The sequence below is a fragment of the Panicum virgatum genome, chromosome 9N, assembly GCF_016808335.1.
Source record: "Panicum virgatum strain AP13 chromosome 9N, P.virgatum_v5, whole genome shotgun sequence".
NCBI classification, from domain to species: Eukaryota; Viridiplantae; Streptophyta; class Magnoliopsida; order Poales; family Poaceae; genus Panicum; species Panicum virgatum.
This window is the reverse complement of record NC_053153.1, coordinates 64,288,377-64,307,579: the sequence shown is the minus strand read 5'-3', so window position 1 is coordinate 64,307,579 and position 19,203 is coordinate 64,288,377. Positions and strand designations below refer to the sequence as shown.

The 19,203-nt window shown below is 44.5% G+C and overlaps 2 protein-coding genes and 1 long non-coding RNA gene across 8 annotated transcripts; 2 read left to right on the top strand and 1 right to left on the bottom strand.

The window, feature by feature from the left end:
* The first annotated feature begins 4,948 nt into the window (after positions 1-4,948).
* On the top strand, positions 4,949-7,249 carry LOC120691676. The gene is made up of 3 exons (XR_005682350.1): positions 4,949-5,776; positions 6,183-6,781; positions 6,892-7,249. It is a non-coding gene; the product is annotated as an uncharacterized LOC120691676 (long non-coding RNA).
* A 5,681-nt stretch (positions 7,250-12,930) lies between these two features.
* LOC120692268 lies at positions 12,931-14,716 on the bottom strand. Its single transcript, XM_039975531.1, has 2 exons — positions 14,557-14,716; positions 12,931-14,416 (listed from the first exon to the last, which is right to left on the bottom strand). The coding sequence occupies exon 2, from the start codon at positions 14,323-14,325 to the stop codon at positions 13,144-13,146; it is 1,182 nt and encodes a 393-aa protein (XP_039831465.1). The 5' UTR covers positions 14,326-14,416; positions 14,557-14,716; the 3' UTR covers positions 12,931-13,143.
* A 1,243-nt stretch (positions 14,717-15,959) lies between these two features.
* Positions 15,960-18,614, top strand: LOC120692412. Of its 6 annotated transcripts, none has more exons than XR_005682613.1 (6): positions 15,962-16,209; positions 16,317-16,447; positions 17,674-17,826; positions 17,932-17,987; positions 18,109-18,186; positions 18,278-18,614. XR_005682613.1 is itself a non-coding variant. In XM_039975693.1 (5 exons), the coding sequence occupies exons 1-5, from the start codon at positions 16,106-16,108 to the stop codon at positions 18,425-18,427; spliced, it is 519 nt and encodes a 172-aa protein (XP_039831627.1). In that variant the 5' UTR covers positions 15,960-16,105; the 3' UTR covers positions 18,428-18,614. The 6 variants fall into 6 exon arrangements, 4 of the variants coding, with proteins under 4 accessions (XP_039831627.1, XP_039831626.1, XP_039831625.1 ...); XR_005682612.1 differs by having other exon boundaries at positions 16,314-16,447; XM_039975693.1 differs by lacking the exon at positions 17,674-17,826 and having other exon boundaries at positions 15,960-16,209.
* Positions 18,615-19,203: the final 589 nt, after the last annotated feature.

Here is a 19,203-nt window from a genome sequence, read left to right as displayed (position 1 = left end):
ACCCACCCTGAGAATTTACTACTAGCATACTAATGCACCACGACGAACCAGTAAGTTTTTACTTCCTACTTTCCACTTTTTACTTGCAACCATTTCCTACTATCTCGTACCTCCTTACGGATAACAGTTCAATTACCATTTTCATTGGTCATTCGGAATTTTTTGAATTACTAATACGAGGTCCGCGTCAATCAAGAGTCGTAGGTCCATTTAATCCATTCATTACACTAGTGCTGAGATTTTACTCCCCAGGAACTTAGAGCAACTCCAGCCGGGCCCTTAAATGGGACTCTATCTCTTGTTTTAGTCTCCCAGTAGAAAAAACATCTCCAACCGGGCCCCTATATGAGCCCCCATTTTGGGGAGGCCACTAAATTTTGATCCAGAGTCCCTAGAACTGGAGGCCCTCTAAATTTAGTCACCCTGCTGGAGTTTGAAGCCCCTAAATTTTTATAGGCTTGCTCCTAAAAGCAATATAGGGGCTCAAATTTAGTCTCTCCGCTGGAGTTGCTCTAACGCACCGTAATCTCGATTCTGTTGCACTTGTCGGAGTTGGCCATTTACTCGCCGTGGGTGTTAAATAGCTATTCAACACTCCGCATGCTAAATAGACCAGTCATATATATATATATATAGACACACACATCGGAAATTGCTGGCTAGACACGTGGGTAGCTGCCCACATGCGCCTCCGCCGTTGGATGCATATCGTTGGGAAGCTACGAGATGGGATAGCAGCCGGGACACCATCATGATTAAATCGAGCGCAGGCCTAGTACTCTCCTAATGACTTATAGGGGTAGCAAAAGGAAGTACACAGGGGCCGGCACACTGTACGGACCAACATGTACCCGTGGATTTTGTTGTCCTTTTTTTCTCACGCATTTATGATGCATGGTTTTAAATAGCCAGGACATCTACACCCGCAGATCCAGAGCAGGCGGCGCGTGCTGGCGGTGCTTGGTGTCGCTGAAGCAGCAGGGAGTAGAAGCGGCACGTCAGCAAGGCGGCATACTCGCACTACCTGGCTGAAGGATGGTCTGAATTTCTCAGCGCCCTTGGAGCAAAGCTAGTGTTGCAATTTTATGATGTTTGAATTCAAGAACACTAGGCAGTGCAAGGTGGCTGTCTTCGGCCGTGACGGAGTGCAGAAATACCCACCTTTGGAGGCAGACCTCATGCCAAAGTTGCTGCACCCTAAAAACTCAGGTAAAACCGACATAGATGGCCCTTTTTCCCTTTTCTATACACTGCAACAACACAAAAAACATCCCGAAACCCTCTTTTTTATGCAGATCACAATTGGCCGGAGGTGTACTGCCCGGAAACTGCAATCAAAGCTGGACCCTGCACGAAACCATCACGTCCTGCAACTATAGGAGACCAGAGCCCGCCATCCGCTCTTTCCTGCTACCAAGGTGCTGTGGCGTGCCCCCCCCCCCCCCCCCCCCACACCACCACCACACACACACACCCCCCCTGCAACAATCGGCACACTGACGGCATGAAAGCCTTTAAACAGGTTTCGGAGGTCAGATATTCGGGTGGTGAAATTGACGATGTCATGCACGAGTTCTTAGAGGACCTCCGCGCGGATGTCAAACCCAAAGCCCCATTGTATTTCTGCAAGCTAACTGCACACCAAGCATCATCATGGATGGTACGTACTAAACTTGATAAACCATGCCACAGCTACGAGCTTACTTAAACAAGTTTTTTGGCAGAAATTCAGGAGATCCTACACGATGGCGCACATAAAGCCACTTCTTGGAAGAGCATGGGATCAGACCGTATACTTGGCATGCGGCAAAGACGATGTTGTGCCAGCTAAGCTCGCAGTCGGATTCGATTACAGAGCTACAATAAGCGACGGATGGGGCGAGTTCGCGGAGAGGCAGTCGTTGTCCGGGGGCGGCGAGTGCATTTTCCAGTTTGACAAGTTAGGATGCTACATTACCGTTCGCGTCTATGTAGCTACCCTTTCTGTTTGAGCGCATCAGGCTAAAATCGTGTTTTCCTAAGCCATGGCTTTGTCAGTTCATGGGTCCTAAAACTATCCACTCTTTGTAATTTAAGTGTCGTGCCACGTAGCATCATCAATCGAACGCTTATCTTTTTCCATTTTCCCAATTTCTTTGAAGTAATTTTAAGCCCGCTCGCCCGTTTTACGTACCGCACAAGAAATATTTTTTCCTCTGTTTTCTTCCTTCCCACGATCCACACTTCACGAAGAAAACGATTTTTTTTGCAAACCGGCCAATCGCACGCTTGCAAGTATACATACACACCCGCTCCTCTTCCACCCACTGATGATGAAAGGCATCAGTAGTTTCTTCCGTGAGCAACACAGCTCCAAAGATAACTGTCTGAAAGTGATGGTTAGCACCAACAAACAAGCCAAACGGAAGGTTGTAAAGGTTCGTGCGGTAGGTTGTATCAAAGGTGATAGCATCGCCAAAACAAGAATAGTTAAACCGGCTAGAACCATGACACCAGAACAGAGTTTTGACCCTTTTTTTCTCATCCACTTGCAGCCTCAGAACAAACGCAGGGTCAGCCTCTTTCATAGCAGCAAACAAAGCTAGCGTCTTGCTCGTATCCCCCTCTATAGATTCTTGAGCCAGCCTACCGCACAAAGACCTCACAGACTGGCGGCTAAAAGGCACGTACTGGTTAGAGCCGTGCAAGCTACCGAGCATAGAACAAACACGAGATATCTGCACATTGTTAGCCCTGAGATTCTTGACCAAATCCCTTGTCATCTGGTCAATACGGCTGTGGGACTTCCACTGCCTACGCTCGCCACAACCGACAAAGGATGCACATGTTCTGAGATCACTACAATAAATACGTTGATCTATGACGAATTTTTTGTGACATTTTAAAAAACTGTCATAGTGACACACCATCTATGACGATTCTGTAGTTTTTGTCATGAATTTGAAGTTGTGGGTTCTAGGCCTAAAACTTAATGACGTTTTATCGATTTCGTCACGATCCGTCCCAAAAGACAATGACGTTTCAGCAAATTCATCATGATCAATGAATTAAAAATTATGATAATCCTTTTTTATCTATCTATAGTATATGGCGCAGAGTTTTATCTACAAGAGAAAATAAATGTGACCACAAAAATTTTTACAATTTTTTTTATCAATTTGGAGAATTGAACCTACGACCTACTCTAGCACATACCACCACGCCACTTGTTGAGTTGTGTGATTGTGTCTAGATTAAACACTAGTTCAGTTGTGTCGTATGTTCGCGATGTGGCATGCTGATGTGTCTGGACTAGTAATTTTAGGCCCATCAGTCAGACTCAGACCCAGTCAGCATGCGGGAGGCCTGGTCGTCTAGAGCCCATCTGTCAGTTGTTGCGCCGAGTATTAATCAAAAAATAGCTGCGCCCTTGAGGATCGAACCTGACACACCTTGTGCTACAAGGTTTGCAGCCCTACCACAACGTTACTGGTCTGTTCGTGTGTTATTTGAGAAAGGTAATCTATTTCTTTTATTATTGTTCGCAAAACACATGACCCAAGAACTAATAGAACCGCAAAGATAAAAGCATCACATCCGTGTAAGAAATTATCTGTGTTGCGTCAATGATGAAAATAATAGCTTTAGACATGGGAAAAATAGCTTTAGACATTTTTATTAATAAATCATAAAAAATCAATGAAAAAGACGTTATGGATGAGAATGGAACTCGTGATCTACTTCTGCACAAGCAAAAGGCCAAACCACTAGGCCACTATTTCATATGATGTCACATGCATGGTTGGAATGTTTTATAAAGTTGTCGTCGTTTTTCTAGAAAATAAAAACAAAACCTGCGCCCCTAGGGAATAGAAACAGCAACCTGGCTGAAATAAAGACCAGGCACTACCACCGCACTACACCATCATTTGTAACTATGCCGGACGTTAGAGTTTTTTGTATTGTTGTACTACGTGGGCGATGCGAAGAACACAACTATGATTGGTCTTTCTCTTTTTAATTCGGAATTAAAATTTGTAACTAGTATTTCTCCCTCGTATGAACTCTAAATTTGATGATTCTTTTTCCTAAATTTTTCTAAAATCATGTTCTATCATGTAATTGCATTTTTTTTGTAAGTCAATTATGATTTCTTGAATCTTCTTCATATAACTTGTTTTCTTTCATTTAAGCATAGAATAGAAATACATATTTTTACATAACAATAGCTAATTTAACTTCATAATTTCTATTATTATGGTCAACATAACGTTCTGTCCAAATTTGAGATCCATACGAGTTTGAAAATGTTATCAAGTAGTTTAATCTCATAGATTGACTTGAGTTATAAGAAACTCTTTGAGAGATGTATCCGTTTGTGCACAACGTATGGTCTCATTTTATTAAAATCATTTACCTTTTTTATGGCAAGCTCGTGGACCAAAAATATGTCGCCACGTCAATTTTTAGTTTTTTTCTGACCAAATTTATATATTTTGTAATTACCGTGTTGTAATTTGGAGATAGTAATTTGAATTGTCTATAGAAGAATAATTGAGTTTTTCATCTATCTCAAGAGCATGGGTAGAATAGAACATATGAACCTAAATATATTATTTTTTGCAATTTTTTCAATTTTATTAGAGGTAAACATAGTTCAACTCGGAAGATAAGCATGCAGAAATTCACTTAAATAATAGAAAATGGCAAACCTATTCAAAAATTCTTGAAACTCCTACACAACAACTTATATGTAGTTTATTATATATAAAAGTTATATTAATGTCTATATGACAATTATTTTTAGATGTTACTTCACATGATACAATAAAAAAACGTTAAACAGAGAAAGAATAAAAAGGCCCGTTTCAGCCCATATAGCACAACAAATTCTAGCCGTTGATTGCTGATCGTATGGCTCTAATTGCGTTCACGGGTTATAAAATCAGCTGTTGTCTCCTTGAAACCCCTAGCTCCGTCCTCACAGATCCACTCTACCCTCCGCCTCCTCTCGCCCCTAAGTGGATCTCGTCGCTCCTCCCCCGTGAGAGGCGCCGCCACCCCTCTCCGTTCCCATGCGGCGGCGAGACGTGGCCACGGGTATGCCTCCCTCTGCCCTTCTCCCTGCTGGCCTCGGGGCCGCTTGTCCCAAGCTCCTTGAGCACGGGGTCGGCGGCTAGTGGCTCCCCGAGTACGAGAGGCCGATTCCGTCCGGGCCGCCGTCCACCGCCCTAGCCCTTTCCTCCCTCGCCTCCCCTCAGCCGTCACCAGCAGCCGGCATCCCTGCCCAGTGGCCCGCACGCGGCCCGAAAATCACTTCTCTCCATCGTCCCCCTCTCCCCGTGCGCCGCTCCCCTCCTCCCCTCAGATCCACTCCTCCCGTCCGTCTCAACCTCCCGATCCATGGTGCTGCTAGCCTGGGGCATCCTCCACCTCCTTTCTCATCCTCAGATCCATGGCGCTGCTAGCCTGGGGCAGTCACGGGGCCTCCCCTCGCGCATCCTCAGATCCACGGGCTCGGTGACCCGCACCTGGCGTCGTCATCGGATCGAGGAGGTCGAACCTCCGTCGGTGCGGCCCCCTCCTGAAGTGGCCCATCCTGCATTCCCCTGACGCCTCACCGCTCTGTGCCCGGCCATGGTCAGCTGGATGGCACCAAAGGTGGGGAGGGCCGTCGCATATTTGTGCAACGCGGTTAGCAGCCTGCGAATGAGCGATGAGCAGGCGTCCGGGAGGGCGAGGTTGGTGGGCTGCGAGGCCTCCCTTGCCAACGGAGGCATGCAGGCCCTCTCTCCAGGTGATGAGCCGTTGGATCCATCTATCCTCCTCCATCTCCCTTATTGTTATTGTTCAATCCCTTGCTTATACGCTGGCGAACATAATCGTGGCATGATTTAATCTGTAGCTTCTGAGCACCTGGGTAGACCAAGAAAGTGCATGATTTAATTGGATTCATGGTCCAGGTGCTCTGTTTTCCATAGCACATCTATGCATCAACTGTTCATGGAAATGCCTACATAGGATATAAATGATATTACTAATAGTTTGCACATTATTCCATTAGTTTGGCAGTAATTAGTCGTGCATACTACCTAGACTCATTTGTGCAGGTAGCTTGTTGCAATTTAACAGTATATCTAGCTTTTGCACAGCTCCCTGTTCCCTAGAAGCTGACTCTTTGTATTCTTTTATCTGACTTGCAGGGCATCACATTTCAGTGTGAATAAGGAGAAGAGTAACAATAATGGTTTTTACCATTTAATCTAACCCATGCTTTTCCTATTTGTAAAATAAGTGCACATTGGTAAAAGAATAAATCTTGCTAAATCTTGCTATCTAATTTAAGGATGCATGCTCCTTGGAAATTTAATAACTAGGCTCATAAATAAATGTGGGATCTGTTTGCTTCATGCGTATGTTCAGCTCTGAATGTCTATTGCATGATATTATGGTTCTAAAAGAAATATGGTGGTGCATTGATCTATTGCATTCTCAGTTGATGATTGAAACCAAAGGGCTGGTTAGGCTTCAAGCCATTTTAAAAGGGCTGGTTAGGCTGGGACATGATTTGATTACGAATTACCATATTTTCCTATAGAAATGTATCTTGCTCTTCTCATTAGAAAATAACTGATATGGCCGTGCAACAATTTAGTTTGTTTGTGAACTTTTAGCATTGTCTTAAATTACAGGATGACTGGTGTGATAGTATTGGTTCTGTTGAAGATATCCAAACAAAACTTTTAAAGTGGCAGGAAGTTGTAGCTAAACGCGAGCGAGCCATGGTCTAGGCTCTTATCAGGTAGTTTATCCAACTTCTATACCATATGGTGTAACTACTTTCTCTGAAACTGAGCCAACCTCTTAAGAGCAAAGCAATAGTATTGATATGCATATGCCTCTGTTTTGTAGGTACTTTGTGACGAGCTTGAAATAGAAACACCTGCAGAAATCACTGTGATTGAAGTAAGCAAGCTGAGTTGGAAACAAAACACATGCTTTTGCTAAGCCAAAGCTAAGCAACAAGGTGGTATGTTTGCTTTTGGTGGAACTTCAACCTTTTGCAGGAACAAGACTTTGCTGTTGCAGCTTCATGTACCTTTAGTTGTTTCTGCTCCTTTTTGTTGTCTTTTGTCCTAAACTTTTTTATTGTTTCTGATCCTAGAATGTTGGGCTGCTAGTGCTACTGGTTGGAAAGAATGTATGTGATCCCTTATTTTGATGTCATTCTGGATGGAAGATGGAATATTATGATCTAGTTTTTTTTTTTGCTGTGGTTTATGAGCTACATGTGTTGGTTTCAATTAGGGGCTATATGAAAATTGGTGGGCTGAATTGTTATATGGGCCTATCCACTAATGGGCTGTGCTGCTGACATCATCATCCCCGTCATCTACCATGTCGCTCGCCAAGTCCCTTGCCTCATCAGCACTATTTTCCACGTCATTGCCATGTCAGCAATCATGACGTCATTATTGCCATCCACATCATCGCCATGTCATCAGCCATGTCATCTTCCATATCATTAGTTTGTGACATGGCAATTGAATTTGTGACTTAACTTTCGTCATAAAAAATAGATATGGGTTGGGCTTTGGGGGTCCGGGGATATTTTATGACGGTTTCAAAACGTCATGGATTAAGCAATCTGTGACAAATTTTTAAGGAACGTCATGAGGTGTGATCTGTGACGCTCAATACATGACGCAATTTGAGATCATCATAGATATTATTTTATGACGGGTTTTTAGTGACCTATGACAAAATTTATTCGTCATGTATCAATATATTTTTTATAGTGGATAAAACGACTAATGAACCAGGAGTCATCACCCTTTCTAAGGAGCCTAATCATTGCGTGGCAACCACAACGAGCAGATTTAGCTACAGAGGACGAGTCGCGTCCCTGCAAAATGGAAAAAATAAATGACTAATGGAAATTCCTACAACAAAAAGATGAACAAAACAAGAGGGGCTCAAACAAAAGTATACTTACCTCACAGGCGCAAACTATATCCTGTCGTGTACGACGGCCAGACAAACTGCTACGACTACGCCCAAAACCAAGCTCCCACGAATACATGTTGTAAAACTCAAAAGCTTCTTGTGGAGAATCGAAGATCTTGCCGACTTCTGGCTCGAATATATATATATATATATATATATATATATATATATATATAGAGAGAGAGAGAGAGAGAGAGAGAGAGAATTAATTTATTTTTCTTTCATGAATTTTTCCGTGTAGGATTTGGATAAGGCAATGAAGAAATCAACTGCAAAGTGGAAGATTGCTGTTGTTCATCATACCATGAGAAGTGTCAATCACCATGGTGACACCGAGGAGCTTCTGCGGTACACTAAACTCAAGCAGGTCCAGGTTCTCCACAATCCCAACCTTTCTAGTGACATGAAATAAAATTCTTGATCAAAAGAAAAGGATACATCTGTGCTCATCTATCCATGTACAGCAACCGTAGCAAAAAAAATCCACTATGTGCTTCTGGCAAGTCCACCGGAACTGCAAACCATAGGAGAATTAAAGCAAAACATAGGAGAATTAAAGCAAAGTCCAAGAAAAATTTTTGAGATCCCATCCCCATCAAATATTGATGCAAGGTGGCTACGCAAGATTGATCCAATGGACGTAAACCTGAGCAAATCCAGTCATGCAACATTTTTTAGAATCCGAACTGATTGCAAGATCCAAGAAAATGGTTGTGATGGAACACATGAAACAGCTAGAAAATTTTCTCTAACTACCACAACCTGATCAGATCTTTTACTAATATGATCAAAGTAATTTTCTCTAACTACCAGAACCTTTACAATTTTGAATAAAAAAAAAGAACCTTTACAATTTCAGACATAGCTGCATTTTCAGATTGGCACATTCTAATGAAACCAAACTGCTAACATCAGAGCAAGCTTATCAGAACCTGAACATGTTCAGAATAGTAACATTATCAGAAATTGCAATCAGTCCAAACTGCTGGGTGTCAAGTTCCAAGGAAATGCATCTATTGCATCTATCATGCAACACTATGAAACACTCATCAATTCAGTAGGAAAGATATATCTTTTTTTTTGCCTCAACAACAGTTAGTATCTAACATTATCAGCTGCCAATTTGGAGTGAACAAAATGATCTATTCAATTTGGTATATCGACAGAGAACAACGAATAGATTGTTTTGGCAAATCAATTCACTGGCAGCAAAAGCGGCCATTGGGAAAAGAAATTGATGTGACCTCTAGTAGGTTGAGCTCACCAACTGTGTTGATACACAGATGCTAACAAACAGCTACAACTGATCACCTGTTAGGATGCTGAACTTTTCTAAAAAGAACTGCCATTTTACAAAACATGTTGTGGCTTCAACTGATTTAAAGAAGAGAGAATTTCCACCACATATTAACCATGAGTTAACACTCTAGGGATGATCCAATTCATATTAATAGATGCTTTCTGATCTGCTACTATCAATCTCTATTGCTGTCTGGCGCCACTAATAACCAGATTAGAAGCATGCATCGGTGCAAAGTTTAATAATCACAAGCATGTCAGAATATGCAGCAAACTAACAACGTATATTCAGAAAGCTCCTTCTGTTCATGCTCTATCTATCGGCCATCATTGTTAGACTTCTCTGAAATTTCAGATTGAACCAGGATGCTCATAGATAAATAGATTGATGCTCATAGATTGGAACTTAGTATATTTGTCTCATACATATGACGGCAAACAACCAGGATCTTGCAATAATATTGGAGGACATAAAAAAGTTGTCCAAAAGAACCAGTGAAAATGTGCTTGTGATGTGATTTCCTAAACCTTGCCAAGTGATGCATATGCCATAAACTTAACATTAAGCCAAACATGGTCCAAGCAAACCATGTTTCATTAAAAAGGAATGATAAGTGGCTGACCATGTAAAGCAGAAATGTGAAGCCTCCAAATTGGCACAAATCAGTGGGCTGCTGCATTCTGATCTACAAATCGAAACCTGATAAATAGATTATGGAATTTGCTAGTGAACCAAAAGCCTGATAAATTGGAAACTAACAGACATACCTGAGGGGGATGGAGCCGATCTGATTGGAGGCATTGCAGGTGCAAGATACTGGAACAGATTTAGGTGCTGGTGCTGGTTCAAAATCCGGTTGCATCTATCATCTGTAGATGCAGCAATCCCATCACAGAATCAAGATAAGAATGCAGCATAGGCTCTTACTTTTTAGTTGTAGAGATAAGAATGCAGCATAGTCTAAGGTCGCACCAAAATTTTTTCCCTCTTTCATTCTTTTTAGTTGTAGAGAAGAGATGACACAATGAAGTAATCAGGAGGAAATGATGAAATTACAGGTTTCATATTTGTTCTATACATGTCCCCTCAACAAAATGCAGTGTCTGGTGGAAATATGTTGGGAAAATTTGTTCTACAACCACGCACAGAAAATACCATTGGTCACCATTGGAAGATGGTCATTACATAATATACCATCAAAAAAACCGATCCATTCTAGAAAATAGAGTAAAGTTCATTTTTGACCATCCAACTCTTGCCTCGGTCTGGTTTTGGCCATTGAACTCTAAAACCGGGTATCTTCGGCCACGCAACTATAAAAACCGTTTATTTTTGACCATCGGGCTGTTTTGGGGGCCGGTTTTGCTGACGTGGACTCCACGTGGCAGTGGGGCCCACTTGTCAGCACCATCTCCCTCTCCTCTCTCTTTTCTCCTCTCCCTCTCCTCTGCTCCCTCCCGCCGGCGCTCCGCACCCTCCCCTGCTCGCTCCCGCCGGCGAGCCGCGGGGCCACGCCGCCTCCTCCCTGCTCCCTCCTGCCGACGCTGGCTGCGCCGCCCCCTCCCCTGCTCCCTCCTGCCGACGCTGGCCCGTGGCGCAGCGCCCATGCCAGCGGCGTGATGCGCGCGCGGCGGCTCGGCGCGGCGGCCGGCGGGGGTAGGCGGCCAGGAGCCAAGTGGAGGTCGGGCGCGCGCGCGCACCAGCTGGCCAAGGGCGCGGCGAAGCTCACCGGCCAAGTGCAGCGTGGGGAGCCGCGGCGAGGAGGCTCGGCGACGACGTCCGGCGGCGGTGACGATGGAGCTTCGCCGAGGAGGACCTGCGGAAGGGGAATCGACCGGGTGAGGACCGGAATCGGTCGAGGAGAGGACGGGTAAGCTCCCTGCGCACGGAATTGAAGGGAGCCTCACCGGAGACGACGAATTGAGGGCGGCCGGCGGTGGGGAAGAAGGTTGCGCCGCCACTGCCCGTGCGGAGCCGGAGCGAGACCGCGACGCGCCTGCTGTCGGAGGTGGGAGAGCAAGACTCGTCGCCTCACCCCGTCGAGCACACACATGCGAGCGCCGCCGCCGCCACAATCTCACCCCGCTGCCCTCCGGCCAAATTCACCTAAACCACCTCGCCCTCTTCCAATTACTCGCGCGTGGAGCTTCCTCGTGGCCTCCCCGACCTCGTCCCTGACTCATCCCGGCCGGCCATGCGCTGAGCCGCCACCCACCGGCCATCCACCCACCGCGGCCGCCATGGATGAGCTGCCGAGCTCGTTGCCGGCCACCTGCAGACCGTGTGCCTGGACGCCGACGGGGGCGCACATGATGCGCCCAGCCTTGCTGAAGCTCCCTAGCTGGCGCCCTTAGCCACCCAGCCGCCGCCCTCGCCGTCGCCGATGAGCCCAAGCTCCATGGCCGCCGCACGCCATGTCGTGCGTGGAGGAAGCAGGGAGGGGGCGGCGCAGCCAGTGTCGGCAGGAGGGAGCAGGTGAGGGGGCGGCGTGGCCCCGCGGCTCGCCGGCGGGAGCGAGCAGGGGAGGGTGCGGAGCGCCGGCGGGAGGGAGCAGAGGAGAGGGAGAGGAGAGGGAGATGGTGCTGACAAGTGGGCCCCACTGCCACGTGGAGTCCACGTCAGCAAAACCGGCCCCCAAAACAGCCCGATGGTAAAAAATAAACGGTTTTCATAGTTGAGTGGCCGAAGATACCCGGTTTTAGAGTTCAATGACCAAAACCAGACCGAGGCAAGAGTTGGATGGTCAAAAATGGACTTTACTCTAGAAAATAATATACCATCAAAAGAATGGATCCATTCTGGAAAATAATATACCATCAAAAGAATCGATCCATTCTGGAAAATACGATACCGTTAACTTCTGCAGTGAACTGGGGATTTTCCTCTCTATTGTGCGAAGTGAATGCCGTTTCTGCCCACGTCTTCTTCCTTCATCCACTTACGCGCATGAGGTATGACACATCGGCTAGCTAGCTCGTGCAGTCGTGCTGCTTAGTGCTCAGCGGCCTCGTTTCGTGCTGCTTTTCTATGTGAGCTAGTAGCCTCAAATGGAGCACTAATCTGTATCATTTGAGTCTGCGTGCCCATGTGTATGTGTTCCTTTCATATTACTCCAATTTATAAACAAATCTGATCCAATTTTACAACTAATCTTAGCAATATACTGGAACATACAAAACATGATGATTTGAGCACTAAACAGTCAGATGTTCACAATGAAATCACTGAATAATATATACAAGACCATGACTGATGTTCAGCAAAGCACAACTACATAGTTGTCTTGATTGACTTACAATTAAAAAGACACACAGCAACTGCTTGAATGTGCAAGAGCAAATTTTAGTCCAACGTTTTCAGGTCTCAAGCTATTTCATGTCCAACCACCTGCACTCATTCTGAGAACACATATACCGATAGGAGGGAAGAAACACATGTAATGGTAAGATCAAATACGATGTAGCAATATCACCTCACTAAAGAAACATGTTTAAATGATTAGAGGGCTGGCTGACTGAACCATCAAATCAGCTCCCCTCATAATGAACTTTAGCTAGCTGTATAACTTACGCTCACCCTAGAAGTCATAACTGATGCATGTAATCCTCATTGTTGTTGAGGTAGCATACACAAGAAAACAGGGATTCACAGAATCACAGTTGAGATTACACATCAAACTAAATTAAAACACAGAAAACCAACACACACAGAATCACCAGTTGATATTACACATTAAAACATAGCAAGGGGTCCACATAATAACAGTTTGATAATAACACTAAATTAAAACATAGAAAAGCAACAGTCACAGCTGAGTGAAAACATAGGAACCCACCCCATGACATGATTTTAGCATTCTACAGCCAAAATGCCGCAGGATTCTCACCAAACTCAGGTGATGCTTTCTTAGGCACATTGTAGTAACGAACCCGACAGCATTTAACCCTCAAATCTTCCATCTTGTCATACTTGAGGACGAAGGTCATCAGACGATACATATAGCGACTGCGTTCAGGCCCACCTCCCGACTTCTTGAGCAGCACCTGATCAGAGTTGCCCTCCCCAGAGTTGTCTCCCTTAAGCAGCACCTGATCAGAGCTGGCCTCCCCAGAGTTGTCTTCTGCCTTGACCTCAAGACAGACGCACTCCACAAGGCAGAACCTGGCTCTGCGTCCCATGTAGACGAGGGTAGCACCTACATGCCTTTCAGCTGGGTTCGTGCTGAACACCCTCTCCTTGCTGAGCTTCCAAGCAGGGGCAGGGCACTGTCTGCTGCCACTGTTGGCTCCGGGCAGCTTGCAGGAGTAGAGGCACCCAAGGGTCTTCGGGTCTTCAGAAAGCCCCACCAAGGCTTCCAGCTTGCCGTCGTAGTGCCCGCGGCCGGTGAATGGTGGTGCCCAATCGCCAAGACATTTCCACTCACGCTTCACCGTGTCAAAGGTAAATGTGGCCGCGGCAGCATCGCTCTTGGTGCTGATGAGGATTGTCTGTCCATCAGAGTGCACAGCATAGGAGGTGACGTGCCGCCTATGGAATGGCATCCGAATCTGAACCCATGACCACTCGTCGTCACCATCAAAGAACATGCCACCACTTTCAGCATGAGGTTGTCCCAGTGGCAAGCCATCGCCACGCGGGCAGCGGCAGAACTCGAAGGTCCCGGAGTCCAAAGCAAAGAGCTTGTTGCCGATGGGGAAGTAGATGGGTTTAACCGGGTAGTTGTACTGAGGGCCAAAGATGACGCTCCGCGTGCTGATATCAATGACCGGGACGGCGCCGGTGGAATCCATGGTATGCATCGCAATGATCCTGGTGCCGAAGGCGGACGTGAAGAAGTGGGGCAACTCATGCTTCGCCACGAAGCGAAAGAAAGGACGAGGCAAGCTCTGCTCAGCGTCTTCTCCTGAGTGGAGCGGCAACTCTACCTTGCGGATGGTGTATCCATATCTCCAGTCATCAAGGACAAGGTAAAGGTGCTGCTGCTGCCGAGGCTCTTCCGTACAGCTGCCGTAACGTTCATCGCACCGCCGCTTTGGCATCCTCGTTCCTTGCTCGTCGCCCTTCTTGTTCTCAGTTAACAACCAGCGCACAAAGACCCAATTTTTCCTGGATTACTCGTAGATCTGATTCCTGCGATTTGAATTCGAAGAAGAATTGATTGTCAAATAAAAATCAACCAGGTTCAATCCTCCCATCTACTGAAAATCAACCCGACAACCCGAATCTGAATCCATGGCAACAGAGGAAAGGAGGAAATCGCAGGCACGCACCTAGGAAGCGGCGGCAGCGGTAGAGGCTGAGTGGGAGGCGGCGGAGGCGGCGAAGGGATGGATTATAAAGGGAGGCAAGCCTAGGCAATTCCCGGTGACCAGGTGGACCTCATGGGCTGCTCGTCACCGGTGGTAAAGGGCCTTGTTTTCTTACTTACGTAATCTAATCAAAGGGCCGGATCTTAAAAACATTGGGCTCTAATTTTATTCATTTTTAACTAATAATTTATAAGGACTGAATTGGATTGTGAAGAAATTACTATGGCCATAGCCCATTACCACTCCTACTCGTCAGTGGCAGAACTCATGGCCTGTTAACAAATGGAACAAAGTCCATTAAAACCCCCTCAACTATTGGGCTCGTTGACCAAACTTTTTTTCCAAATCTCACAAAACGGATAAGTCTCATTAAAAAAAATCATTTACCTCTACTCTACTAGTAAAATATACGTACGGCACGTACATATTTAAAAAAATTGATTGAATATTTTATATTTACTAGTAAAATATACATGCGACACGCACGTAATATACTATTGTGTACATAATTTATATTTATTCAATCAATATAAGTGACAATTAACATAACTTATACTATTGTGCACTTAAAAAATTTTGCTTCCTTATTTAACACACACTTCATTTTTCATTCCTAAAATGATACCACTGTTAACTCGAAAGAACCAAAAATTAGAAAAATACCATTGAAAGTTTCAGTTTTAAAATACTAGCATTAAAAGTTTCCTCCGTCATAGCAATCTACCATCCCTGTTAGCTTGATGTTACTATAGCTGAAAAATGAATCCAACACGAGCTTCCGCACACCTTAATAGAGCTTCGCCACACCGACCGCAATAGCTGCTGGCTCCGACGCGGATACAGTAACCGCAGTGAGACGTACCCACACCCACCGACGCTCCGGATGGGTTGGTTATATGTCGTGATTCATGCAGGCAACGCTCTCTTTATAGGGTTGCGTACAGTTCCAAAGGGGCAAAAATAAGGTCATGTTTAGATCCCTACTTTTTTCAAAAAAAACTATCACATCAATGTTTGGATCCATGCATGAGGTATTAAATGTGCGAGAAAAAAAACCAATTCAATGGATTATTGGCTAGTCGCAAGATGAATTTAATGAGACTACTTAATCTATAATTTGTAACAATGATACTACAGTAACCGTCCACTAATTATGTACTAATTATGGATTAATTACCATTATTAGATTCGTCTCGCGATTTGCAACCCGTTCATGTAATTAGTTTTGTAAATTAATTTATTTAATACTCCAAAATTGTAAGATTCCCAAATTTCAAACTTTGAAATTTGGAACTAAACACAGCGGATTGTGATTAATTGAAGCTGCAATTACAGTTCCAGTCAAACATACTGTTCATTCTGAGCCCAGCCTGCGCCGCGTCGCCCCCCACCCCACCCCCATCCCACCGACGCACTGTTCCTCTTCTCCACCGACAGTGGAGGGCAGGCGGCGAACGATACCTCCTCTGTCCTCTCTCCCCTCCCATCTAGGTCCATTGCCTCAAGATCCATGCAATCCCCTTCTAGATCCGTCCAGTTGAGTCTCGACGGCAATGGGTCACCATTGAATCAGCAGCTGCGGCCGGCGCAGTCTTCCGCCGCGATGGATGAAAGGTGCGTCCAGCAAAACTCCATCACACAACATCGATTCGATTCGCGTAAAAACTGCGATTCTTGATGAGTTCCGCAACTCACTGGATTCGATGTTTGCTGCGCAGCAGAACTGTTGCTGCGGCCGCCGGAAAGAGTTCAAAATCTGTTGCGAAGAACAAGCACCTAGGCGGCATCGACATTCCCAACCGCTGGAAAATCATCAGCATGCTCTACCAACTTCCTTCCCCTGCACTAATATGTTAGTCCACCCTAATCCCGGCATTCGAGAGCACTCTCCCATTACCATTTCAACTCTCGTAATGCAAAAAAGCTACGAAGTTGCATACCTGATAATTTTTTGCGTAAAAAGAACATTACGATATCGAATCATTCAGCGTCTCCCCAAAATTCAGCCGTACCATATACAAGGCACTTGTGGGGGCGTGATGGATTATTAATTCCATGTGGTGACATTTTGAATATCCTAAACTGTTCCGTATCGAAATAGAATGAGTAACCAGAGCAATGATTATTTTGTAAAATTCTAAGACAGCTACAGTTTGGATGTTTCACCGAAAGTAGATGCTATAGATCCAAAGTCAGTGTGCGCATCATGATTAGAAAATACATCCTATCAAAAATAAGGAACCTGACAGCAAGAGAATTAGGAAAATAGAATGATTTACTTGTCATTGATAGTATCATTAGTACGCCATATGACATTATTATTATAGTTAAACAAGAAAAGTACAGCATCAAAAAAGTACATGATACCAGCCATGATGACAAAAAGCTCAAGGCAACAAAAAAGTAGCGCCCAAATTAAATTATATTGATTGATGATTCGGCTCTGTAATTTAATCCAAAAGCGTCGAAATTCACACTCGCACCAGAATCCCAACCAGAGTAACAATGTTCATGTGACCAGCAGGAAAATATAATATACACGAGTAGCATCCGTCGCAAAAGGCAGGCATCAGCGACTACAAATTGCAGGAAGAAAACATAATCATGCAGGCAAGCGAATAGCAGCTGCAGCGGCGAATATGGAACTGTCACTGGTAGCCACACACATAGGCCGACTATTGGCAAGGCCAAAATTAAAGGACATTTACCTAGTCCTAGCAAATATTTGCACAGAGAAATCCTTACCTAGTCGAATTTATGAGGACCCACCTGACTACATCTTGCAGTTCGAAACTGCAAATGATCAAGAAATAGTGTACCATCAGAGTGCAATTATCACACCAACCTACAGACTTGGCCTGTCAAAATGGACACCATACTACAAAAACCACAGTAAACCATGGAACCTCAAGGTTAAAATGATCATAACTGGGATCCCAGAGAGATCGGTCGGACCAGACGTCCTGAACCCTCTCCTGGGTGCTTACTGTGACGTTAGAGGTTTTAAATACGACACTTGCACCAGTACATGCCGCATTACTGCGTACACATCTGAGATAGAAGCTGTGCCAACTACAGGAGTGAGGATCGCAATTGAACCACAAGAAAACCAAAACAGCACACCACAGATAGTATCAGTTGATATTAGTACAGCAGAATTCATAGACCCACCACCAATGACCGCGGCAGACTACATCTCCTATGGATACCATCCCAGCCTCGTCGACACAGGTACGACACTACATGCTTGTACACTTCGTTAACCAGACCTGCATATAATTTATTGATCAAGGCAAATAAACAAAAGAGGGTGTTACATTGAATCCTGATTTGCAGCTTTACAGACTGGATTAGACATTGACGTCCTGGAAGAGCTTCACAGGCAGCAAGAGGTAAACCCAAAAGATCATGTCTTACATTAGAATCGTTTTTCTTAAATGCAATAAAAAGAAATGAAAATAATGCATAAACATCAAATACAAATAACTAAGGTTGAAAAAATATAACACACAGAGGAGGATGAAACGAATGGAATATATAAGAAGTCAACAAACAGCAGCGGTGGAGACACGAGCATGGTGGACTATGACTGTAAGACCTTAACTTACACACTTTGCTACCATTCTTATATATTTGTATGTTGTCAATCTGATCATTAATGAATTCTCGTAATCTCATACAGACAACTAACGAGCAACTTTCAATACATGCACATCGGCGAGTACATCCAAAGGCTTCTACAGAGCAGGGTGCGTCAATTCGGACACCGACAGCGAGGAACTTTGGGATCGAGAGCCAGCATGCTGGAAGAGGGGTTGAGGAGCAAGCATGAACCAGAAAAAAGGCTCCTGTTGATCCCGGGCTCTACTAATTGTATTGTAATAGACATCTATAATACGTGAACTGATATGAAGGTTGTAGAACTATCGTACTCTACTAAACGTATTGTAATCATGTTGCCACCATGGAACTGTGTAATCGCTGTAATTAAAGCCTGAAGTGCACTTATTTATGCGCAATTTGCACTCCGTCATTTGACCACAGGGACACCCTGAGGTATTTGACCAACAACTACCTTCATTTTCAGAGATCCCACCCAAAATAATTATAGAACAAGAGCAACCAATAGAATAACAATTAATCATCAACTGATCAGAAGAAATAAGAATCAGCTCTGCAGGCACAGAATAGATATCATCAGCAGGCATACAAGTAACACTAGCGGCTCTGCATACAAGAATCGGCTGGGACTGGAAATGTGTTCTCCTGGTGAAGTTCAGAATACAGATAGGTCGTCTGATAGAGATGGAATCAAATTCAGCATTTGAGATTAGTGGACAAGCTTTACATTGTCAAATCTAAAGCTAAGGACAGCATATATGATACATTTCTATCTGGAAATTAACTGTATATTTGTATCTAGAAAGACAATAAGTCGGCAGCCTGCCCATCCTTTTTTCTTCGGATTATAGGACTTTTTTTAAATCCCTGTCACATCGGATATTTGGACAACAATTAGAAGTATTAAATATAGACTAATTATAAAACCCATTTCATAATGGATGCTAATTGACGAGACGAATCTAATGAGCCTAATTAGACCGTGAT

Bases quoted from the DNA above. Each gene is read 5' to 3' on its own strand.
- LOC120692268 (XM_039975531.1), bottom strand. From the start codon at position 14,325: ATGCCAAAGCGGCGGTGCGATGAACGTTACGGCAGCTGTACGGAAGAG.
- LOC120692412 (XM_039975691.1), top strand. From the start codon at position 17,235: ATGGAACTGTCACTGGTAGCCACACACATAGGCCGACTATTGGCAAGG. The intron at 17,827-17,931 runs GTACGACACTAC...CCTGATTTGCAG, and splicing joins TCCCAGCCTCGTCGACACAG to CTTTACAGACTGGATTAGAC. The intron at 18,187-18,277 runs GTAAGACCTTAA...AATCTCATACAG, and splicing joins GAGCATGGTGGACTATGACT to ACAACTAACGAGCAACTTTC.